Source organism: Camarhynchus parvulus, chromosome Z, assembly GCF_901933205.1.
Source record: "Camarhynchus parvulus chromosome Z, STF_HiC, whole genome shotgun sequence".
Classification (NCBI taxonomy): domain Eukaryota; kingdom Metazoa; phylum Chordata; class Aves; order Passeriformes; family Thraupidae; genus Camarhynchus; species Camarhynchus parvulus.
In genome coordinates this window covers 51059647-51082645 of record NC_044601.1, presented here as the reverse complement: position 1 = coordinate 51082645, position 22999 = coordinate 51059647, and the positions used below count along the sequence as shown (strand labels likewise).

General features: G+C 38.8%; 2 protein-coding genes across 5 annotated transcripts in view; one reads left to right on the top strand and one right to left on the bottom strand.

The window, feature by feature from the left end:
• The window catches only part of ERCC8 (ERCC excision repair 8, CSA ubiquitin ligase complex subunit), a 30402-nt gene extending 8859 nt beyond the window's left edge, over positions 1 to 21543 (bottom strand). The window contains exons 1-10 of one of the 4 annotated variants that reach the window (XM_030968676.1): positions 21416 to 21526; positions 19820 to 19894; positions 19380 to 19475; positions 19128 to 19229; positions 9864 to 9987; positions 8215 to 8296; positions 7474 to 7542; positions 4947 to 5013; positions 3568 to 3671; positions 2408 to 2532 (exon numbers count right to left, since the gene is read on the bottom strand). In XM_030968676.1, coding sequence (XP_030824536.1) covers positions 2408 to 2532; positions 3568 to 3671; positions 4947 to 5013; positions 7474 to 7542; positions 8215 to 8296; positions 9864 to 9987; positions 19128 to 19229; positions 19380 to 19475; positions 19820 to 19851 — 801 coding nt within the window. In that variant the 5' untranslated portion in view covers positions 19852 to 19894; positions 21416 to 21526. Of the gene's footprint in view, positions 1 to 2407; positions 2533 to 3567; positions 3672 to 4946; positions 5014 to 7473; positions 7586 to 8214; positions 8297 to 9863; positions 9988 to 19127; positions 19230 to 19379; positions 19476 to 19819; positions 19895 to 21063; positions 21396 to 21415 lie in introns of those variants that run through there. The other 3 variants (XM_030968677.1, XM_030968675.1, XM_030968679.1) reach the window with 3 other exon arrangements.
• Positions 21544 to 21659: 116 nt separating this feature from the next.
• NDUFAF2 (NADH:ubiquinone oxidoreductase complex assembly factor 2) overlaps positions 21660 to 22999 on the top strand; it is a 57916-nt gene continuing 56576 nt past the window's right edge. Inside the window, exon 1 of the mRNA XM_030968298.1 lies at positions 21660 to 21905. Within this exon, the coding sequence (XP_030824158.1) occupies positions 21779 to 21905 (127 nt within the window). The 5' untranslated portion in view covers positions 21660 to 21778. The remainder of the gene's footprint in view (positions 21906 to 22999) is intronic.

The following is a 22999-nucleotide window of genomic DNA, read 5'->3' as shown; positions in this document are numbered from 1 at the left end:
TTTACTTCATGTTTAATATTCAATAAAATTAATTTTGGGTTATGTTAATAAATCTCTTGATATTTCAAAGTACAGATGTCTATCAAGATAATTATTTTTATGTTCAATAAAGTTTACTGAAAGAAAGAAAGAAAGAAAGAAAGAAAGAAAGAAAGAAAGAAAGAAAGAAAGAAAGAACGAAAGAAAGAACGAAAGAACGAAAGAAAGAAAGAAAGAAAGAAAGAACGAAAGAAAGAAAGAACGAAAGAAAGAAAGAATGAAAGAACGAAAGAACGAACGAACGAAAGAAAGAACGAAAGGCCTAAAAATTAGCAACTCCACACTAAGAAATAGGATTTGCACAGGCTGTTGCATGCCAGATCTGCATCAAGCACCTAAACCCTCACTGAAATTAGACATGGTTCAGGAATTACCACCTGTTGTGGTTTAGGAATGGTATTTTCAATTCAGTACACTCACTCTCCTGTCTCAGATTCAAAGCACAAAAGGCAGAGATCATGGATTGAGATAAGAACAATTTACTAGAAATAGCAATAAAAAAACAAACAGTAAGAGCAACAATTAGTAACAAAAGTATTAGCAACAAAAGGTATGAGACAATGAAATTATTTACAAGTTCAACAAAAAAGTACTGGACTGTTTTCTCCCAGGGTAACTTTGATAGGAAAAATTTCTAAGACCCTAATGTTGAGGTGTAAGGGAAGTCTTGCAAATTAAAATAGTATAAAAGAACCTTATTAACACCTGTCCTAATGTCTCAAGCTACAGTTTCATGGAGTTTCAAGCTCTTAACAAGTTTCATATAGATAAAAATCTCATAAAAGATTGAAAGCGAAGTTTCCAAACATGTTTGGAAATATTCCAGTTGGCTATATCAGTCTAATTAGGTTCTATCAAACATCAGAAGTGTATTTATGAAGTGATAAATAAATATATTCATGGAAACAGTATAGCCTTTCTCAAAACAAATTTAATTAAAACAAAGCATTACAATTTGGACTATTTTGTCATGAAGAAAATGCACTGTGTTCAAATATTTACATGATGAACTTCACAAATTTCGTAGCTTACAGTCAAAAGATTTCACAAATGGAATTGTTTTCCTTCTTAACTCTACGTTTTCAGTTTTAGGTGGGGAGATTTAAGATTAACACAGAGAGCTTTGCTAATACTGTACACAACAGTGACATTGCTAAAAGAAAATCATATGTATGGCTTAGTTTCTATACCTTTTGAAAGATATGGAAAAGAAATATTTAGGTCAAAAGGATAGGATAGCCAGGGAAATAAAGGACTATGGTGTAAAATTGTAATAGTTGTATGTGCATTCATTTCTTTGCTGATGCCTTAAAATTACTTTAAGCAATACCTCTGGGCAGTGTGTGAAAATACAGTACTCTGGACAATACAACTCTGAACTTTAAAAAGCAAAGCAGGGTCAAGCTATTCCACACCAGACTAGAAAACTGTAAAATAACCTATGAAACAAGTCAATGAACTAACAGGCAGAGAAAAACAAAAAAAAAAAAGTGATCCAGCTGGTAACAGGAGAGTGAATAAACTGCATTATCTACTTTGGTGGTGGTGATGTTTGTGTATGAGGTGCTGAGAACAAGCTGGCAAATATGGGTAGGATGGAGAGAAATCTTTTTATTTAAATATCTATATGGAATTATTTTTGCTCTGTTCTGAAACTAAGCAGCACAATTAAAAGATTTCTGAGGTATAGCAAAATTTCTTTCTTTCCTAATAGCAATGACACACCATAATTACAGCTGACTGAAATTCCATGGACACTGACTTACCTAGTTTGTTTGTCTTTCAAAATAAACAAAGAAAACTATTTTCTTTACTGAACAGAAAAATAAAACAAGAACCTTCAGCACAAAAAAATCCAAAAGCCATTGAAAAGACTGCAATATCAGTAGAGGTTTAGCACATTTCCCCCCCCTCATTCCTGCTGCTGTGTGATTCCAACACACACCGAGGCTGCTGAGGTGCCTTCCTGTGGGCTACTTGGGCTCAGACTTTCACACACCGCCACATATAGTACATTGGTAACTAATAGTTTAAAAAATCCCAAAACTTTCTACCAACAGTCACTGCTTATTCAAGCTTTTATTGCTGTATGAAATATTTATAGCTATACTCTCAAATTCTGGAACTTAAGAGTTGCCATACTAAATCTTTAAGTAGATTAGGCTTCTTCATACTATTTTTCTTTACAGTAAGTAGAAGAAAAGAAGTCTGAAAGAAAACAATGTTCACCAAATGTTCTAGTGATGAAATTAAGCGGCTACATCCTTTATGAAAATGAAATCCAAGTTCAACTGAGAAGTGCAAAAATTATAAATCTCTTAAAATTAAATGAAAGTAAAAATGCATCTGAAGTTCCTTGAAAACTTACTAAGGTGTTTTCCCCAGTGGAGCTATTCCAGAGTCGCATCCGATCATCTGTACCAACGGTTAGCAGGTGAAGTCCATCATTTGTATAGCATAAACCATTAACTCTCCCATTGTGAGCAGTGTTTGCTGGCGGGAAAAAGAGCTGTCTCAGGTCTCTAGAGAAAAGTTGCTACTTGGTATACATTTTTACTTCAATGTGGAGCACTGAAGTGCTGTTTGAATGGTAACATTCAGTTAAAAATAATTTAATTTTTTGTTTATAAAGGCATCTGGCCCGCTAACAGCCACCAGCAGTGCTCCTCAGAATGCAGTTCAAGGCCCAGTTCTGTTCGATCCATCATCCAGATGTTGATGTCCCCAGCCCCGTCAGCGTTCCAGAGGCAGTTGGACAACACCCTCAACAACATGCTGTAGCTCTTGGCCAGCTCTGAAACAGTCAGGATAAGGTCTCTCTGTACTATACAGTACCTAATTTAGACATACCTTTTAGGTAGAAATATGAACTGCTTTTTAAAGATTTTATTAGAAAATAATTATTACCTGCTATTGGTTTAGTTCATATACATTTCAATAAATTAAATACCCATGCCTCTACAATGGATATTAGATAACCAAGAATCATCTTGAACCTGTCTGATGAAAATAAAGTTGAACAGAAAGATGTTGTGATTGAAGAAGTCACCATGTTTTTCAAAGAAATGTATGAAATGGCACTAGTTATCTTTGGAGTTAGATTAAATCTTGGTTTTCATTAAACAAGATTTCTTCTTTTTTGACCAAGTACTAGCTTTATTTAGAAAGTTTTCCTCTCAATAATTTTTTTAACTTCAATCAATTTTGTATTTACATAAAGGCTAATCCACAGCATAAATGAATTCTTCCACTCACAAAAAAGTTAACAGAATTTTCCTTTTTAGATGAAAGGCATTTAGAATAGATACACTGCTATTGTTTAGGCAATCTCTCTGAACAAGGTCCCAAACAACAAAAACTGACTCTATAACAGAACTAACTGAACAAAGCTGAACAGCCTCTGTTATGTAGTAAATAACAACTGGATTACCACTACTTCCCTTGCTAGTCTTAGTATTCAAAACATTCATGAAATATAAGAATGACTTTAGTCACATATGAATTACCATCAGTTATATTTTGTATTACCTGCCTCAGAAGATGCTTTGGACTTTTCTCCATTGTACTGATCAAGTGTACTCAGACATCCAGAAGCTCTCCTCACATCCCATAATTTTACTTTACCATCAGCACTAAGAAAAACAGATTTGCTAAAATTAGGGAAATTGAATGCACTATGGTTCAGGAACTGTCTTTGGTCAACACACCTGGCATTCACCTTGGTCCAGCAACTATTCTGAACCACTCATCATGTGGGCACACTCAAGTCAACAGAATTCCATTAAAAATATTTCAAGGCAGACTTCAGACTTTCATTTACAGGTATTAATAACTTCAGCTGCTATACTATCAGGACCTAAGAGTGAATCATCATCTGTAACACAATACACTTATCTCTTTGATTACAACGTAACACCCTTGCATACACACACAGCCTGAGAATAAACTTGCTAAATCTTCTATTGCCTAAACTGCAGCTACAGACTCCAGCATTGTCTGTAATAGTGGTCTGAGAATTTGGAGTTTTGTTATCACAGATCTCTTGTATGACTGGTACAGAAGCTGTCTACAAGCAAACAATTTTTCACCTGCTACAACAAGACAAAAAGAACAAAAACTCCTCAAACAAACAAACATAAACAAAGCAATCCCTAAACAACACACTGTTAAAACATTTTCGAACTTCAATAAGCCTTTCAGAAGCCCGACTTCAGAAACAAAAGGTTTGCAAATCTGGTAACTTCATTAAACTGATAAAACTGCCATTCCACTAAACTTACGAAATAGCTGTTCTTTTCTGCAAAAGAAAAAAAAAAGCACAGCTAAAAAGCGAGAAGAGAAATGTCACACTATAATCAAAAGCTAACATATGTTAAAGTTATAGAATAGCCAAGAGGATTTTTTACATTAAAAACATCTGGACAGAAAACAAAAAAAGCCCAGGAATATCAACATACAATCCATATTCACTGAATTACTGTCACTTGGAAAGTTACATCAGATAAGCTACCCAAGTTATTCTTTTTGACATAAGGAAGCGTGATTACCAGAATGGTAAATTGAGCTTATCATGTTTTGCTTTATTAAAACATGGATTAGCAAGGCGCACACTAACAAACAGTAAGAAGTGAGTATATCCTTCATATTCTACCACTTTCCTATACCAGTAGTTACAGTTAGTATATCAAAACTCTGTACAAACTTGCTATAAAATAAGCACGACTTGTTGACAGTTCCTCAGGTTTCATTTTTCTAGGGAAAAGCTATAAAATTGTGAACAGGTAAAAGTCAACAAAGAAAATTAACTCCAGAAGTGCATTTGAATTGAAGTAAGTCTGGCTAAAGAATGTATAAAATTTTTACTGACCAATATTCCAGTGCATGTAACAGTTCAGCAACATCCTTACCTTCCTGTTGCCAAAACATATTCATGACGTGGGGACCAAGACACCGCCAATACTTCTTGTCTGTGACCTAAGAATTACATGAAAAAGCTTATTATACACACCATTTTGTGTAAATAACTGAAAGTAAAAGAAAATATTTAGTTGTATAGGATTCACCAAGCCAGAATAATAATTCAAATTGTAACATCAATTTAAATTTTGTGAAACTGTATTATTTTGGGACAGAAGTTATTTCTCTCTCTTCTTCTTCTTTCCTGAATGGGATTGTACTGAGCAGAAAGTGATACACACAGTATTACATGTGCATAATTTTTGAAAATAAAGATGGTTTTACCTATGCAAAACACATTACAGCTCAGTCACAGCTTTTTGTACAGCATTGGTATTTTCACACATGGAAGGAACTTTCCATTTATTTTTCTTCAAATCCTTTAATAATGTTAAACTTAAACTATACCGACCTTACATACTTACAATTAAAACTACTCGTTTTATCCTCTAAGAGTTTTGTCCTGAATTTGTGGTAATTTTTCCCTTAACTATTAAAGTATCAATGAAGCTAGTGAAGGGTGTTGAACACAGGTCCTGTAAGGAAAGCTGAGGGAGCTGGGGGTTTTCAGTCTGGAGAAAAGGAGATTTGAGGGGGCCTTCCTGCTCTCAAAAACTACCTGAAAAAAGCTGTAGCCAGGTGGGGGGGGTCAGTCTCCCAAGTAACATACAAGAGAAGAGGAAGTGGCCTCAAGTTGCACCAATGGAGGTTTTGACTGGCTGTTAGGAAAAATTCCCATACTTTACAAATAAAATTCTGGCAGGAACAGGTTGCCCAGGGCAGTGGTTGAGTCATTACGCATGGAGATATGCAAAAGATGTATAGATGTGCCACTTAGACATGTAATTCAGTGGTGGATTTGGCAATGCTGGGTTAAGAGCTGGACTCAATGATCTGAAAGGTCTTTTTCTATATATATATAAATGCACATGTTTTTGTTCGTTTGTTTTTTTTTTATATACACACAGATGCACACGCCCACACTTTAAAACTTGGCAAGTTATGTTAAATAAGTACAGAAAATTGCAGTCCTAAATTGAAAGACTGCAATCATGCTTCGCACCATAACAGAAGCATATTGCTGAAAAATGAACTAAATCATAAAATACATTTTTGATAACGCAGTTTAGAGGTGGTGTGAACCACCTTGTTCCTGGTGCATCTTCTAGTAGGTGCTTTCTCATTACCTGAATTAATCAAATCACTGTAATGACCAGGATAATAGGAAAAACCTCCAAGATACAGGTATTACAGGATACACTTAGAAGGCTCAGAGCAGACAGATTTATTGGGATCCATTAATTAAACTACAGCCATGCATAAACCTACATTTCAGCTGCTAGAGTTAGCCTATGTGAAAATATTCATACACATGTTCAAGACACTACTGATTGCTTCAGTTCTGCAAAGAATTACTAGATTATCCCTAATGAATAATATATTCTCCTTCCACTTATTCCTCCAATATTGCACTTGAGGTAACAGGCTATTAAAGGCTGTGTACAAAGACACAACGGAGCTTGTGCCTGGAAAGTATTAACTCTTGTGTCAAAATTAAGAAGCCCTAATGAAACCAGACAGGATCTTTAGAGAACTGTTTTGGTCACTGCCCTGTCTAGAGCTCTTGGTTCTAGGAACAGAACATGACATGCTTGTTCATAGAAGTTTAACAGCTTAAGCTCTGCATCACAAAAAAAAATCACCTAGGCTCCTTTGAGACTTAGCTGACCAGTGAAGAAATAAAGCTGCATTTGCACACTGCTGTGTCTGAGTTAATGTTTCTCTACAGTTAAAGCATGAAGATTTGCTTCATGATTGCCTTCTCTTGAGCATGTGTATATACACCGACACTCCAGAAAGTACACATTAGAAAAGGGCCACCAAAGGCAAATTCTCACTGAGTGACAAAAGTAATGGATTATGGAACAATAAAACCTTACATTTAACTGAACTAGGAAAATAGAAGTGATTCGTAATATCCTTCTAACAGAAAGGTTGTTCTACAGAAATGAGAAACTTCTAAACAAACCCATTCAATCATCTCCATGGGATACTGTTTAAAAAGCAATGAAATTTTCTTTTTGTTTTTGTTTCTTTTCTGGGGGGTGGTGGGGAGTTTCTCTTGTTTTACTTGGTTTTCTTTTTTAAAGACCATGTAAAACACCACTTGTTGACTCCATAACCCCCCAAACCAATGACTACATTTAACCATAAATAGTAATCAGTATTGATTAGACCATGAAAATGCCCAAACATCGGTAGTAACTGCACATTGATTAATGTTTGTATTCTGCAATTCATTAGCTCTAGAAAAACACCCAGAAGAACCTCTTGCCACTGTGTAACTTTCAGAACTGGCTACAAATAAATTAGTCATGTTACTGACAAAGAATACATTGTATACAGTGTTTCTTTACAGGACTTGTTTTTACTCAAAGTAGTTATTGTTTAACATCTATGTTTCAGACTAAAAAGTACCCTGCAGAATGTGAGAACTGGATCCAGACTTCAAGTCACAGAGCTGTACTTTGGGGCTTTTGGTACCAACTGTAACAAGAGAAACAAAGACAGCTAAAAAATCTCCCAGCATCTGAAAGAACAATAACAAAAAAATCTTAGCAATGACAAAAAAAAAAGAAGAAGAAAAATGCTAGCTGCATAACTGCTCATTCAGTCAGAGCAATGCTTCTATTAATATGATGCTTTATGCTTAATGCTTCTAATAATAGATTTACATTTTTAGTCCAAACAAATTTACCATGTAACAAACAAAATTTAGAAACTGGAAGTAAGCAGGATCATACTTGGGAAACTTAAAAATATCCCCTCAAATATTTTTTTGCTAAACATAGTTAAATTGTATACATGTAAGCAATACACAGATCTATATACAAAATTTACTATATTTGGATCTAACAACCTTTAAATGATAACTTATCTAATGAAAGAATCTAATTACAGCTAAGAATTTTATCAGTAAGGAGAACTGATTGATGCATTATTTCAGAAGAACAAATATGATACTATCATTGACATCATCCAACTAATGGACAGTATTTTATTGTACCAGTAAATTTACATCTTATCAAGACTTGATTTATGTAAAAATAAGACAGAGTAGGGGGAAAAACCCAACTGAAATATTACTTGCTTATTATTATAAACCTTATCTATCTATCTATCTACCTCTACATATCTGTTTCTTAAAAACATACGTACCTGCTATTAAACAGTGCTTTGTAGCAATTGGAGACATATGATGGCTATAGACTGTTCCCTCAAAATGAAATATATCTGCAGGCTGATAATAAAAATATTAAATTAATTACAATGCAAGTATGTTAGCAGAATGTAGATGCTCACCATTATTTTTCAAGTAAAAGCTACAAGTAAGACTAATACAAATATTACTATTTACATAGTAATGATAACTCTCCTGGTTAGAAGCCAGATAACACAAACATCACAGAGTAAGCCTGTTTCCAACAGCAGGACAGCACTAGAGCTCAGAGATGACCCAAAAGACAGACCATGAAAACTGACAAATGAGAAGCATGAATGGAAATGATTACAGTTACCAAAATTAATAAAGCTAGTAAGTAAACAAAAAGGTTATAATATGGAAATAGAGTCAACAGGAAAAAGGCACTTCAGACTAAGTTTAAAGACCCTTTTCATTCACGAATATCACACACTATTTTCAACTCCCAAAAAAATAAAATAGTTCCATATAAAACTATTATCTGCCTCATGACTATTTAAAACCAATGGAGCATATTTACTTTAATAAGCTTTAATATTTACTTTAATAAGTACAATTTCTTCCAGGTAAACTGCTTTTTTGTCTCATTCTAAAATACTGCATATGAAAAATCTCTTAAAACTGAGTTGTCTGTACTTTCAAAAACACCATATAGTAGCAGAACAGGTCATTCAATAACTTTTATGTGTACACTGTGTCTTTCAAGAGATGGTCACAAAACTATCTAACTACCTGGAAACTTAATTTTTTATGAGAAGATTTAGCAACTGCAAACATAGCTTTATATTTAAAAAAACCCCAAAAACCATGAAAGAAGACCAAGCCAAACCAAAAAAGCTGAATTTTTTCCCTGCTATGTCCCTAGAATGACAGACCTCTTTTCAAAAAAATATTTCGCCATGTGTGAAAAAGCAGTAAAGTATCAATGTAAATTCCAGATCCTATGAACCAGTGTAAATGTTCATCGGGAACAGGACAAGCCACAGTCATGAATTCACAGTTCAACACAAGATGCCAGGATTACTGAATCAAAGCAACATAAATTCCTAAATAATCTGTTTACCTTATTAATGTCAGTTACATTGGTTAGTGTGTTTTTAATGGTTTCTCTCATTATCTACTGATTTTTAGAAATGGTGCTTATAGTGCTTACAACAGCAGAATTCTGGACCTGCATCCTGTATGCCAAGACAACCAGTCCTTCAAAAGTACTGGTTATTAGATGCTGGTTATTAAAAATAAGTAGCCGCTGCTATTAGACTCAACAATCCCCAAGAATGAACTGCAGACTAGACCTTGCTGGACACGTTTACCCAGCAAAAATTCAACTAGCTGTATTCCTGTTCACAGCAAAAGCAGAAAGGAACTGTTCCAAGGGTTCCAAGCTCTCCTACAGTTTAGACATTCAGGTCTTCAGAAATGGGCAGGTACACATCAAGGTGTACACAAATACCAGGACCACACCACCCTGCTGCTGCACTCACAGTTCTAACAGTGGCTGCTTTTCATCTTCAGGATGCATAGTCCTGTTCACCTCTGTGAGAACTTCAGATATGCAATAAATAACATACACAAAGAAGGTTGCAATCTGTAGAAACTCTCTTACTTGTAAAACGTTTGTATCCCATATTTTCAAGGTTTTATCAAATGAGCTCGATGTAAACATGCCGGTGTCATGAGGATACCACTGGACTGTCTCCACACTGAATTTATGTACATCAGGATGACTCCTAAAATCAAGGAAAATACTCCAACTGGTTAAGAGCTTTGATAATCTTCTTGCAGTTGTCTTGGCATTTGATGACAAGTTGAAAACATAAACATTTTTCTTAATTTGTCCTGAGGTTTTCAAGAAGAACTGTATTTTTGTTGGCTTGATTTTCATTTAACTAATAGTCATTACTTTGAAGAGTCTTCATTTCAAGAAACTACAGATCATTAACTTTTCAAAATATGGTAACTGTAGCATATGTCAAGACACTCATAAAGCATAAAAACTGTCTTTTGAAATATTTAAGTTGCAATGTTTACAAATCTTATGTTAAATGTGATGGCTTAACACTACCAACCATTTATGCTTCTTAGAAATGGATCCACTGAAAAATACAATCACACATACAGTTCAAAAAATTCATTAGTATTAACAAATAATTACAGCTACACAGTTATTGGCAATTCCTGTCTGACAAAGTCACCAGAGAGCAGTCAGCTAAGTTACTGAGAGTCATTTATATTTGCATTCAGAAATCAAAGAGGAAGAACAATAGGAAAGTTTCAACTGAACTATGGATATTTAGAGACTGCAATACAATTAATAATTAACTGTGGCAGAAAGAACAGACAGCAGAGCCAATCTTGACAGCTCCAGGATACAGACTCAACTGACCAGGCTCTGAATAATGTATGTAATTCAAATACCTGGCAGACAACTCGTATCTGAGCTGGATGCACATGGATCCAGCTTCAGGGGCCCAAAACCAGCTGTTTGCTTACTCTACCCTCTGCAGTGGGATGAGGGAGAGCATACAAATGGTGAAGGTGTGAAAAGTTGTAGATTGAGAAAAATACATTTTAGTAAGTGAAAGGGAACAAATCAAAACAAACCCTGTGAACCCAGGGAAAAAAACAAACAAAACAAACCCCCAGCTGCAGGAATGTGCCCCCTGTTGACAGACTGACAAAACTATCTTTTGTCCACTCAAAAAGGAAAGAAGCCTAGAAATTTCTCTCCTGGATTAAATGAAAAAGCTACCTAATAGACCTAGGGGACTTCACTCAAACTTAAGGATAGCTAATTGGACAGAAGCCAAAAAGTCCCACCTGGGCAATTTACTAGAAAAAGAAGTGAACAAAGAAACTAATCACTTTTGTGAGGTGTTTTACCAAGAGCAAGAACTTCTTGCACCTGACTTGGTTTTTCTCTATTTGTCATTTTGCCTTTTATTAAATCTTTTTGTTTCCAACACTGCAACAGAAGCCATCCTGCTGATTTTTAGGCCTCCAAGCTAAAGCTATCTTGGGTGTGTTATAGACCTCCAAGAGCTTATGAGACCTGGCTCGAAGAAGCTACTATAACACCCAACTAGTGAAGTGATGCAAAAGTAACCCCTTACCACAGGCTTAGATGGTTGCACATGGCATTTTACGGTATGGAATATCAGTATGTCTCTGGTCAATGTGGGTCAGGTGTTCCAGCTGTTTCCTCACAGCCTACCGTTCACGCCCTGAAGGGGCAGTGAGGAATGGTGAATGCCTTGACACTACCAAGCACTGGTCAGCATTCCCTAAAACATCAGTGTGCTATCAAGACTGGTTACAAGTCTGAAACGTACTACTATACAAACTATGACAAAGAAACTTAACTCCATCCCAGCTAAATAGAGTACTTATGGCAAAATTGCAGCTAGAAAAGGCTCCATGATATTTCATTACTTCAGCTATTATCTTTGCATTGTCCTATCAAATGTCCTGGCCTCCACAAGCAGTAAATGTTGCAGGGGTATCATTATGCAAAAAGAGATGCAGATCTTCAATACTGCCATGTATAGAAGAGTATGCACTTATCAGTGTACCTATGCCTGGCCTAAATTTGTCTACAGCAGCACTGCATAACACTACCTTTTAAATGCAGGAGTGGATCATCACAAAGGAAAATCAACACCTTTCACCTCTGAAGGGGATTAAACTTCTCAATAGGATGCTGACATCTCAATATGCTGAATTCAAAATAACTAAATGCGTGACAACAGTCTTTCACATTGTTGTAAGCTATGTCAAAGTGGATTATGCCAAACAGAGAAAACCACACATACTTGCTCTTCTAAACATGAGTGTTGGCATACCTTTAAAATATCCCATCCAACACTTGTCATTTGTCTTTGAACAGACCCAAACTCTTGACTGAACAAGGGCCTTCAATTCAAAAATGCTGAAGTGCCGTTTTTAACAACTCAGCCTCAGCCATTTATCGAACTATCTCCTCACACTTATAACACTGGTTCCTTCTCAGTCAAGAATACAGGTCAACAGTAAATGTTATTTAACTCATCACAGTCTCTCAAATAAGTTGAACTCTTGATGCAGAATAATGTTTCCACAATCCAATCAGCTCGCTCACTGCTCCTGAAAACCTCTTACGCATGATGGACAGCATGGCTGCATAAACAAATCCTCACTTCCTCTAGGCAAACCAGGAAGGATGTAACTGGTATCCTCGGAGCAGGATGGGGAGCTCTAAACAGCAAAACTATGACTTATTAAGGAACAAAACTAGTCACAATAAACAGTGACTTAAATAAACTGAAACATCCTCTATGATCTTCCCTTTTAGCCTTCAGAACTAATCAATGGTTTCAAATGGATATACTACTTCAGTGGGAGGGCGTTAATGAAAAAGATCATCAAATGATCACAGATGCACTTAGCATAGTCCAAACCAATGTTTCTTTAGCACTTACTTCTATGCAAGGTCAACTATGGATGCACTGATGACAGCTACAATCACAAGGGAAGACAAAGAAACCATTAATCATTGAAATTTGAGAGATAATTTGGGATAATACAAATGAATTTCAAAGGAATTCCAGTTCTGCTGGTACTTAGTCAATTTTACCTATGATCCCATCAGCAACACAGCCACACCTTTTGTGTTAACAATACACAATGCTTCACTATATGATATATACCCAGTCATTGCATTAGGATTAAACTACAACAGAACTATACTCATCCTCTGGAATATAGAGTATGGGCCTGAAATGATGGAAATAAATGGAAGACTACTGATGCCAACATATGCATTGAATGAGGGCAACAAAGATACATTTGTGAATGTAACAACATCAAAACCCAAGGCATTTGTCATGACGCTGAGCAAAATATTTCTCATTTTGAGATTCATCCTAATGAAAACTTGGAAACCATGTATATTGGTAAAGAATGAGCTTTTATGAGACCCTCTTGTGATTTTGTATTTGTGGACAACATTACTGTAGACACAAGTAACCACAGTAACCACCATATTTTTGCTATAACCTTGCCAACATTATGGAATTTAATTTAAGTTATTCAGCTCCTATTGTATCCTATTAAAACATTAGAATCTATTTATGCTCTGATTCAAGATTGCAGCCTACTCCCATTGGTACAAACCTAATGCTGCTAAAGAAATTGTTACAGCATGATGACCTGAGCTGCTTGTTGAAAACAAATGCAAAAAAAACGGACAACAGACTTGTCCATCATGATATGGAAGAAACAAATCAGATGGAGTATGTGAATAAAGTGATGGGACACCCTTTTTGGATGGTTACTAAAAGCTACCAGAATTCTCAACAGAGTGCTTCACCTGTTGTCATGTTGTTGATGGTAACTCTTTTGCTTTTTGTTCTAATAATCTTATTGTATGTTAAGATTTGGATAATTAAGAAACAATTAGCCTACTGGCTACCCTCACTAATACCAGATAACCACACACTAGAAATGTATTAGATGATCTGCACTGTATAAAAGTGTGAAACATTCTCAAATTCTATTTGGATATTGTAAAGTTTGAGAGACTAGTCATGGGTGGATTATGCGGAAATGGCTGGGGGTAAAATGGGAGGAAACTGCAAAGCTATATTCACATCCTAATAGAAGTTATAATGATACAGGAATTACAGGGTAAAGTGCAGTTGCTTCTTCTGCATGGAACATGGTGAGCATGACTGAAAGTTATTCCACAATGATTCCCCATACAAAAAGCGTACAACCTCAAGCACCTGCTAAGGGGGATGAAATTGGGGGGTGGAGCCAAGACACCTGTTGAAATCCCAGCAGGGAGGGGTACTTTGTATCTGATAAACCACATACCACCTGTTCCCCAAGGGAGACAGGAGAAGACCTCTTTCTGTTGAACCAGCAGCTGTGGTGAAATAGCTCTCCTTGGATGAAATTGGTTCATTATTATCTAACTGTAATACTAATACAGACCCCCAACCCAAAGTTCACAATCACAGAATATTCTCAGTTGGAAGGCAGACACAAGGATGATCAAGTCCAACCCTTAAGTGAATGGTCCATACAGGAACCAAACCCACAACCCTGGCATTATGATCTAATCAACTGAGCAAACCTCAAGTTACCCACCTCCAGGGTAAGATCACCCCTCACTGAGCATGTGCTCTGCATTTTATGGACTGTAGTTTTAAGAGCAAAGGGAGAGAATTTTACACCATTTAGTCACAAAGGTACAATACCTCAAGCTCCAAATAAAAATAATGGAACAAAAGTAAGTCAAAAACTGTGAAGTTAGGCAAGATTCCATTGTAACTCCTGGGATCAGCCAACAAGGTGATCTGTCTTCGTCCCCAGAGGAATGCCTGTTAGTAAGAACCCTACTGTATGTGCATTTTATTAGGGATTAAATTTTGTCTGTATATTGGTCTGAACATGTGTTAGCAGTCAGAAACTAATCACTGTCAGGCGTCAAACCTTAACCTGTCACAATTTTTTCTTATTAATAAAGAATGTCATTACATAGTTAGAGTAAGTTCTTCATGGACACTGGCACTCAGTGGCAGTGGGTAATATACTTGGATAAAGTGGGAAATCCCACTGAGGGGGGTCTCTCTTCTGCTGTTGGTGTGTGTCCCTGAACAAGTCAGTTGAACCACTCTCTCATCCAGCAGGACTATTCAGTGAAGGGTCCCTATAAGAGGGTGCTGAGGGGCTGGTTGGACACAAAGGTCTCAGCCTTCCTAGGGCACTGACAGACTAATCTAACACTAGGGGTTGAGGAAATCTTCCCTTTTCACATGACATCTTACAGTTCTGATTTCATCTGAGCTAATAAAACTTTTTGCTCACTTGGGTTGCTACAAAGCAAAAAAGACACCTTTAAGGAGAGTTAGCCTGAAGCCAGCACTGACAATACTAAGCAGGAGATATTGAGCAACTTTTGAGCTTAGTTTAATGACTTCTGCATTGCTCCTCCACCTCTGACACATATCCTAGAATGGCCTGTTACTCTGGCACAGTGCTAAAAGTCAACAAATTTTATACCTCTATTCTTCAGGGAGGTGCGCTGGTTTTGGCTGGAGTAGAATCAATTTTTTTCACAGTGCCTAGCATGGGATACGTTTTGGATTTGTACTGAACAGAGCTAGTAACATAGGGATGTTTTTGTTATTGCTGAGCAGGGCTTACAGAGAGCCAAGGCCTTTTCTGCTTTTCATACTGACATGCTGGTGAGGGGACTGGGAGTGCCTGGGAGGAGCCAGGACAGGTGACCCCAGCTGACCAAAGGGATATTCCAGACCATGTGACATCAAGCTCAGTATATAAAGCTAGGGGCAACAAGGAAAGAGGAGGAGACACATTTGGAATGATGGCATTTGTCTTCCTGAGTAACAATTATGCATGATGGGGCTCTGCTTTCCCGGAGATGGCTGAAGAAGTGAATTAATTCTTTGGTCTGCTTGTCTTTGCAGCTTTCGCTTTCTCTATAAAACTATCTCAACCCAAGAGTTTTCTAGATTTTACCCTTCCGATTCTCTCCTTGATCCCACTGGTAGGGGAGTGAGTAAGTACCTATGCGGAACTTGGTTGCTGGCTGGAGTTGAACCATGGCAAACTAAAAATCTTCAGTACCTGCAGAGCCAGGAAATCAAGCTTGACTCAGAGTGAGCTTACTCCTGGAGAGGCATTTCCATGCACTGTGCAGAAAAATCTAAACCCATGGATGTTACAGTGTGAAGCAATGTCCTGTCTTAGCTTTCCCACTTCCTCCCAGGTGTAGTAATACCTTCCCCCTTCCCCTCTCCCTGCCTCCTGCTGAGAGCTGTCCATCAATATCAGTAAGTCAGCAAGGCCGTTGTCTGATAGGTGAAGTTCAAAAGATGCCTCTCAGCCCTGGGGACAATTGGGTCATCCAAATGTCATTTGTCTCCTGAGCTTCCCCCCCTCCTACCTGGTTGGTAGCTCACCTACCCCTTCCCCTCCCCCTTTCCCTGAGCTTAAAAAGACACAGGACCATGCGGTCGCGATTCGGTTGGAGCTGTCGCAACATTCAGAGGCCTGCGTGCCCAGGAATAAACTCTGGACTATGACCCCCGAGCCGGATCCGTCTCCTTTTCCTCTTTGCCTCGCCTAAAGCTTCTTCATCAGAGGTCGAGCCTGAGTTCCTGTTGCCTGGACTTGTTCCAAGAGCCTAGCTGCAGCATACAGCTAACCAAAGGTGTCTCTGAGGTGAAACACCACAGCTGCCGCCTTTGGTCAGGCAGTGAGGGCCAGACAAGCCCAGGCACGTTCCACCCAGTAATATTGGGATTTTATTCCAATACATGGAACTAATTATCTGGGTACAGTAACTATAAGTGTACAACATTGGACTATAATCAACTCTGCACAAGAACTATCAATTCTCCCATAATCCACAGGGCTGAGGAATGAACTAACAAACTCTTGAGTAGCTCTGCAGGAACCACCTTTGAACTAGCTTAGCTTAGCAGTGGCTATATACCATTCAGCCTAGTTTCACGTCTCAGGATGTACATCATTCCCAGTTCATTCCATATGAAGTATTTTCATCCATTACTCAAAATATCCCAGCCTTTTCTACCAAAGACAAATACAAATAATTCTATGGATAATAGATCACTGTCATTCATTCTTCCTAGACATGTTTTGAGTAGTAGAGACTACCTTAAACATAGGCATTATCTGTATATTATCTAGAAACAGTATTGTTTGTTTATACTCAAATGCCAGTTTTTGTCCCAGGTCAGCATGAATCATATGAAACCAGGTTTCATATGTGCTGACTCCCAGGAAAACAGGAAAAGTTTTATTTTTGTATTTGCAATAGTAGCCCTATATTCCAGACTTGAAACATGGGGTAAATCACAGCCTACTACCACGAATTTACTCTTTTGCTGTTCTATGCTACTGGATCATCAGCAAGCCCAGTTCAGGGGTGTATTAAGAAACAGCTTTAAAGGGCCTTTAGCAGGATATTTAAGTGACTTTGAGACCAGACCTGTGTTCTGCCCTGCAGTCTTGGACAACAGGTTTTCACGAGACATCAGCATTACATCCTTCAAAGATAGTACCTAGACAGTCCTAGGAAAGTGCTTCTGCAGTATAAATTCATTTATTAAGTCAGGAACTCTGAAAAATACTCAAAATATCTGAAGATATATATAAACTGTAGCTAATTAGTTAGAAAGTATTTAAAACATACTAGGAAGCTTCATGAATACCACAAATAAAATAAGTGAGGAAAGAAATCCACTAAGATTATTTAAGAAATAATAATCATAAGCCTGTCATTTAGAGCAGTGCCACACAAAATCAAATTCTACTAATAAAATTTATGCCTTGAGTGGTAAGAAATAAAAGACACAGCTATGCAAATTAACACCTACTCAAGAAATAGATAACCTACTAACCATACTCCTAAACAGAATCTTCGAGGATGGATTATTTCTACTGACCTAACTGAAGTTAATGATAGCCTGATTTTAACACAGATTTGATAGCTTTTACATTGTGCCTTCTTAGCATGAATTTCTTCAATTTGCTGCATCTGTTTCAGAATTCATCTCAGTTTTGAGATTTAGAGATGTATAGTCATTATATGTTCTTAACCACAATTTAAAATAATTTTGTGCAAGAAGTCCAGCCATCAACACTTGTTCTATTAGCTAGGTTCTGTTAGCCTTTTTCTTTCCTATGATTCAAGATATTGTTAAGGCCTTTTATTGTTACAAATCTGTTCTGTTCTTGTATAGCTGACTCATGAAGCCTCTGACTCTCAGACCTCAAATAATTTGTAGACTGGGAAAAAATAAGGGGAAAATGCAGCTACCAATCTATTATGAAATAGAATATCTCTTACTGTGAGTCTTAGGTGAAGTTCTAACCTACTAGACAAGCCTTTATCCAAATAAAGGAAAAAAACAGCTTTTGCTAGAAGACTTAATGTCTGTAATGGAAAAATTTGTACTGCCTGCAGGGACAGCCTGACAAATCAATAAAGGCTTAGACTCCATATAAAGATTGCACACAGCATGGCAGTACCCTGTTCTTTAGAAAAATACATCCCATTTTTCCAGTAGCACACCTGTCTTCATTCAAACATGTTCTTAAGAAGTTTTGTACAAATCACTTCTGTACCTGCTGAACACCTGATGAACTAAAAGTAACTATTAGTAAAGCAGGAAAGAGAGAGAGGGGGAATAAAACAAACAACTGCAAATAGGTGTTAGATTTTTCTCCAAACAGATGAAAAGGATTATGCAAATAATTGCATAATAATCCTGCTTAAAAGTGCATTTACTCAAATATATGTATTATATATATTTGGGGAATACCGGGAATATTTCTACAGCAGTACCAAAACTTCTTTCTCAGTTACTGGCATAGAGGCACCAAATGTCAAAATGAAACATTAAGAAAACTCACAGGTCAGAAATTATGGGTTAGAGGAAGGTCTGGGTTTCTTTTTTTCCCTGTCTTCTTTCTCTAGTGTTAAAATATGAGGTTAGAATACCAGGTCTGCCTTCTTTTTGTGGTCTCTACAGCAAAGTAAGACTGCCTGACTTTAGTTTCCATGTGAGTACAATCGATATCCTCCATTTTAACTTCTGAAATTGCTATAGATTTGCTCAAACAATAGCAGAGTCACTGTACATATATTGTAACTATTAGAGTAGACAAATCAAGAATAAAACAATTAGCTCCTGCTACTAGCCTTCAAAGATTCCTGGTAGTATCTTCTACAGTCTTTTTATCCTAAAAATAAAAACAGACATTAACATGCAAGTTTAATTCTAGACACAAAAGAACTACTTGTACTTTTAAAAGTAAGTACTTTCAGAGTACTTACCTTCCAACTGAAAAAAGTGCTTTACACGTGTAACTTGGCTTCCTGCTCAAGTTTTCAAGGTCATAAAGTACAATAACACCATCTGATCCACCAGATAACATGCTGAAAGTGTTAATGAAGCACAGGAGTTAAAACACTCATAATCTCAATATGCTCAATATAATGAGTGTGTTCAACAAGACAACAAATCCATAGTACCCAAACACAGTGAATTGCTTATGTACATTTGTACCAACCAAAGTATATACTTACTATCGTCCCTCAACAGGCTCAATATCAAGGGTGTTGATACCGCTTCCGTGTATTCTTTCCACATCTCTATCTTTATTTAATTCCAAACTTAAAACCCTACCCACAAAAAAAAGAAAGAAAGAGAGATGAAAAACATGTTATTATGAAAAAAAATGTTATTATGTAGCTCTGAACAGCTGAAACCTAATTTCATGCTCCTTCAATGCATTTAATTTATCCTTGACAATTTTTGCAAAACTACACAATACTACAATAGAAATAAGTCTTGTGAAGTTGGCAGAAAAAAATACTTTGTTGTTTGGAAGGTAAGAGAGAAATAAATACATAAAACGGGCTCAAAGAAAAAGCAACACTGCATTTTGGGTCAACATATTAAAACAAAGCCTGGAATGCAATTTGAAAACACTAAGAAAAAGAAACATTAAGAAGCTTGTAATCACCACAAACATTGGCTACTTTGAAGCTTCATCATGTAGCATCCTTTCAGGCTTCATCCTGCTTGGAACTACGGACACCTAGTGGACAAAGTAATTCAGTTTACCAAGTTTATACTACTTCCTTTAATGAAATGAAGTTTGTATGCTACATTTTCTGCAATACTAAATAAAAACTAGGTGACCCCCAATGATGAAGCTTCCATGGCAACATTTTCTGACCTGCAATTCTTAGCTTGTATTTTTGAATATGTTAATATTGCATAGTCAAAAAAGAGATATTCTACTTCATTAAATCATACTACCTGATATAAAATTTAGCCTTGCAACATGATCAGAGTCTCCTACGGCACCATTTATTACAAAGCACAACACCACCACAACAAAAACATAACTAGGTAAGTAAGTGAAAAGCTGTGAGACAGAGTGCCCCTACTCAGCTTCAGCTCAAGGGGCAAAAAATCCTGATGTGAGAACCTTAGGCTACTACAGGCAGGCCCCCATCACCATGTCTGTAGACATGCCATAAAAGCAGCAAATCATTTAAGCTCTCTTAAACTATGTGGAATATAATTATGCAAGAATTCACCTAGAATAAGAATTCTGACATACACAAGATACCCAGCTTAAAAACTTTGAGCTCCAGATGGAATTTCAGGAAGCAAGAAATCCTCCTGTGGAAATGTGTTGAAATACATAACTTCAAAATAGCAGCTATAAATAAAATCCATTTAAGACTACCTTTTTTTTTTCCTAAAGTCAAAATTAAAAAGTTCAGGAAGGGAAATGCTACGCAGACAATTGTGCAAGTAAGGTTAAGTCCATCCAGTGGGTTACTGTTCTTAACACTGAATGCTGCATGAGGGCTGAGGGCACAAAGGGACATAACTGTGTTGTCAAAATGCACCCAGAAACAAGCTTCCTGAGCTACCAAAATTAATTTCAATTTTAAATATTTGTTTTACAATGATATAGAGTCATAAAGCCATAAATCGCCACCATAGATCCAGAAGTTGTGTAACTGAACTAAGATAGGCTTTACTTATCTTGAAATACATCTGCGAAGTAGATTCTCTGGTATTGAACAAACATCACATTATAACCTTCACCAAGAACATTGACAAATCCATCTATGCTGCCACCACTTCCCACAAAAACTGCTAAGAAAACCCCTGCATCTGATTCTTCTTCAACCTGCCAAGAGGCCGGGTTTGGGAAAAGGAAGGACGAGCAGAAGAGGGTACAAACACCTGTTTGTTCCAAGCGGAGCACAACCGCACGCAGTTAGAGCCCCTGGAGGAACCGCGCGGACCGCAAGGGCGGTAACTCCGCGGTGCGGGGAGTGAGGCACAGCTTACTGCGCTGTGCACACTCCGCCCAGGGCTGAGCACATCGTACGCAAACACCAGGCCTGCCGACCCACGGCGGCAGCTCCCCCGCCCCGGCCCCCGCGCACACGGGGGCTGCGGCAGCACAGCCGCTCCCCCCGCCCCGGGCTGCCCCACTGCGGGCCGGGCCAAGCGAGGCTCCGCGGTAGGGCGGAGCCAGGAGCTGCCGCTCCGGGGCCTCCCCGCGCGGGGACACCCGCCCCGGCCCCAGTACCTCCGGGTGCACTCAGCCCGGCGCAGCCGCGCGGGGTCGTCCAGCCCGGCCTGGCGAGCAGCCATGAGCCCCAACATGGCAGGAGCACCCGGCCCGCTCCGCGCCGCGCCGCCATCTTGTGGCGGGCGCGGCCGGGATTGCTCGGGGCGGGCCGGCCCGCGCCAATGGCCAGCGGCGTTGCTGGCGCGCCGGGCGCCCATAGGCGGGATCGGCGGGGCGGTGCTGCGCAGCGGCGGGCGCGAGGCGGCGGGACTGGGACCTGGGACGCGACGCGACGCGACGCGCGGCGCGGTGCGGTGCGCGCCCCATGTCCTCCTGTGTCCGTGGGCGGCGGTGCCGCGGCCTTCCCGTCGGGATCCTGGCATGAGCCGCGCCTGGCAGGCTCTCCGCGCTCTGCGGCTGCGGCTTGTGGGGCCTGCCAAGGAGCTGGTGGGCACCGACCAGTTTGGCAACAAGTACTACCGGGTGCCCAAGTACGAGAGCCGCGCAGGTACGCAGTGGGGCGGCGGCGGCAGGCGGGCCCGGGGGGAGCCGTGCGCTGCGCCCCTGAGCGGCCCCTCACTCGCCCGCCGCTGTCCGCAGCCGGCATGGCGGCTGATAAAAAATTATAGCGGCTGAACAGTAGCGGGAAGGAAAGTGCTGCGCATGGGGAAACACGTGCGGGTTTCTGGTGCTCTAATGCCAGAAAAACCGTAAAGCCACTCACTGGAGGGTTTCAGAGCGCAGCCTGTACTAGGTAGGTAGGCAGCAATTATTTGCTCTTCTTGGTAATTCGGCGCGCTTCTGCATAAGCTTATAAAAGCTAGAGTCCAGAGATGGGCATGGAGGTGGGGCAAGGTCTGGAGCACAAGTGCTGTGAGGAGCACCTGAGAGAGCTGAGAGTGTTTATCCTGGAGAAAAGGAGGCTCGGAGAGACCTTATCACTCTCTACAGCTGCCTGAAAGGAGGCTGTGGCCAGGGTCGGCCTCTCTTAGGCAACCCGTGACACGACCAGAAGAAACAGCCCCAAATTGCACCAGAGGAGGTTCAGGATGGACAACAGGAAGAATTTCTGCACGGAAAGGTCTGTTAAATATTGGGATAGCCTGCCCAGGGAAGAGGTGTTGTCATCATCCCTGAGACTTCGCAAAACTACTGGACATTGCACTTACTACTATGGTTTAGTTGACATCGTGGTGTTTGGTCTTAGGTTGCACGTGATGACCTCAGATGTCTTTTTCAACCTAACTGGTTGTGTAATTCTGTGAAATTAATTCTTACATGTGTATTTATCCCGCTCCTGTAGAAAATACTTTTCTAGGTTTTTGCCTGTGTTCCAGGAGTTTGGATGCCCTTATTCTGTATGTAAATAGAGAATAGGAGAGTTCGTATGGGAAGTACTACTGCTGCGATTTTGTGCAAGTACTACTTGTGAAAAATCTGATTTTTTTCTGTATATTTGTCACTGTGCTTTAGCTTGATCTAAAAAACCTTAATCGCTCAGCATCAGGAGAATGGCAGAACTCTGAAAGAAATAAGCATGCCTTCTACTAACAAAGAAGAAATTGATGTGTTTTTTTTTAAATGAAAGTGTTCAAATGTTGC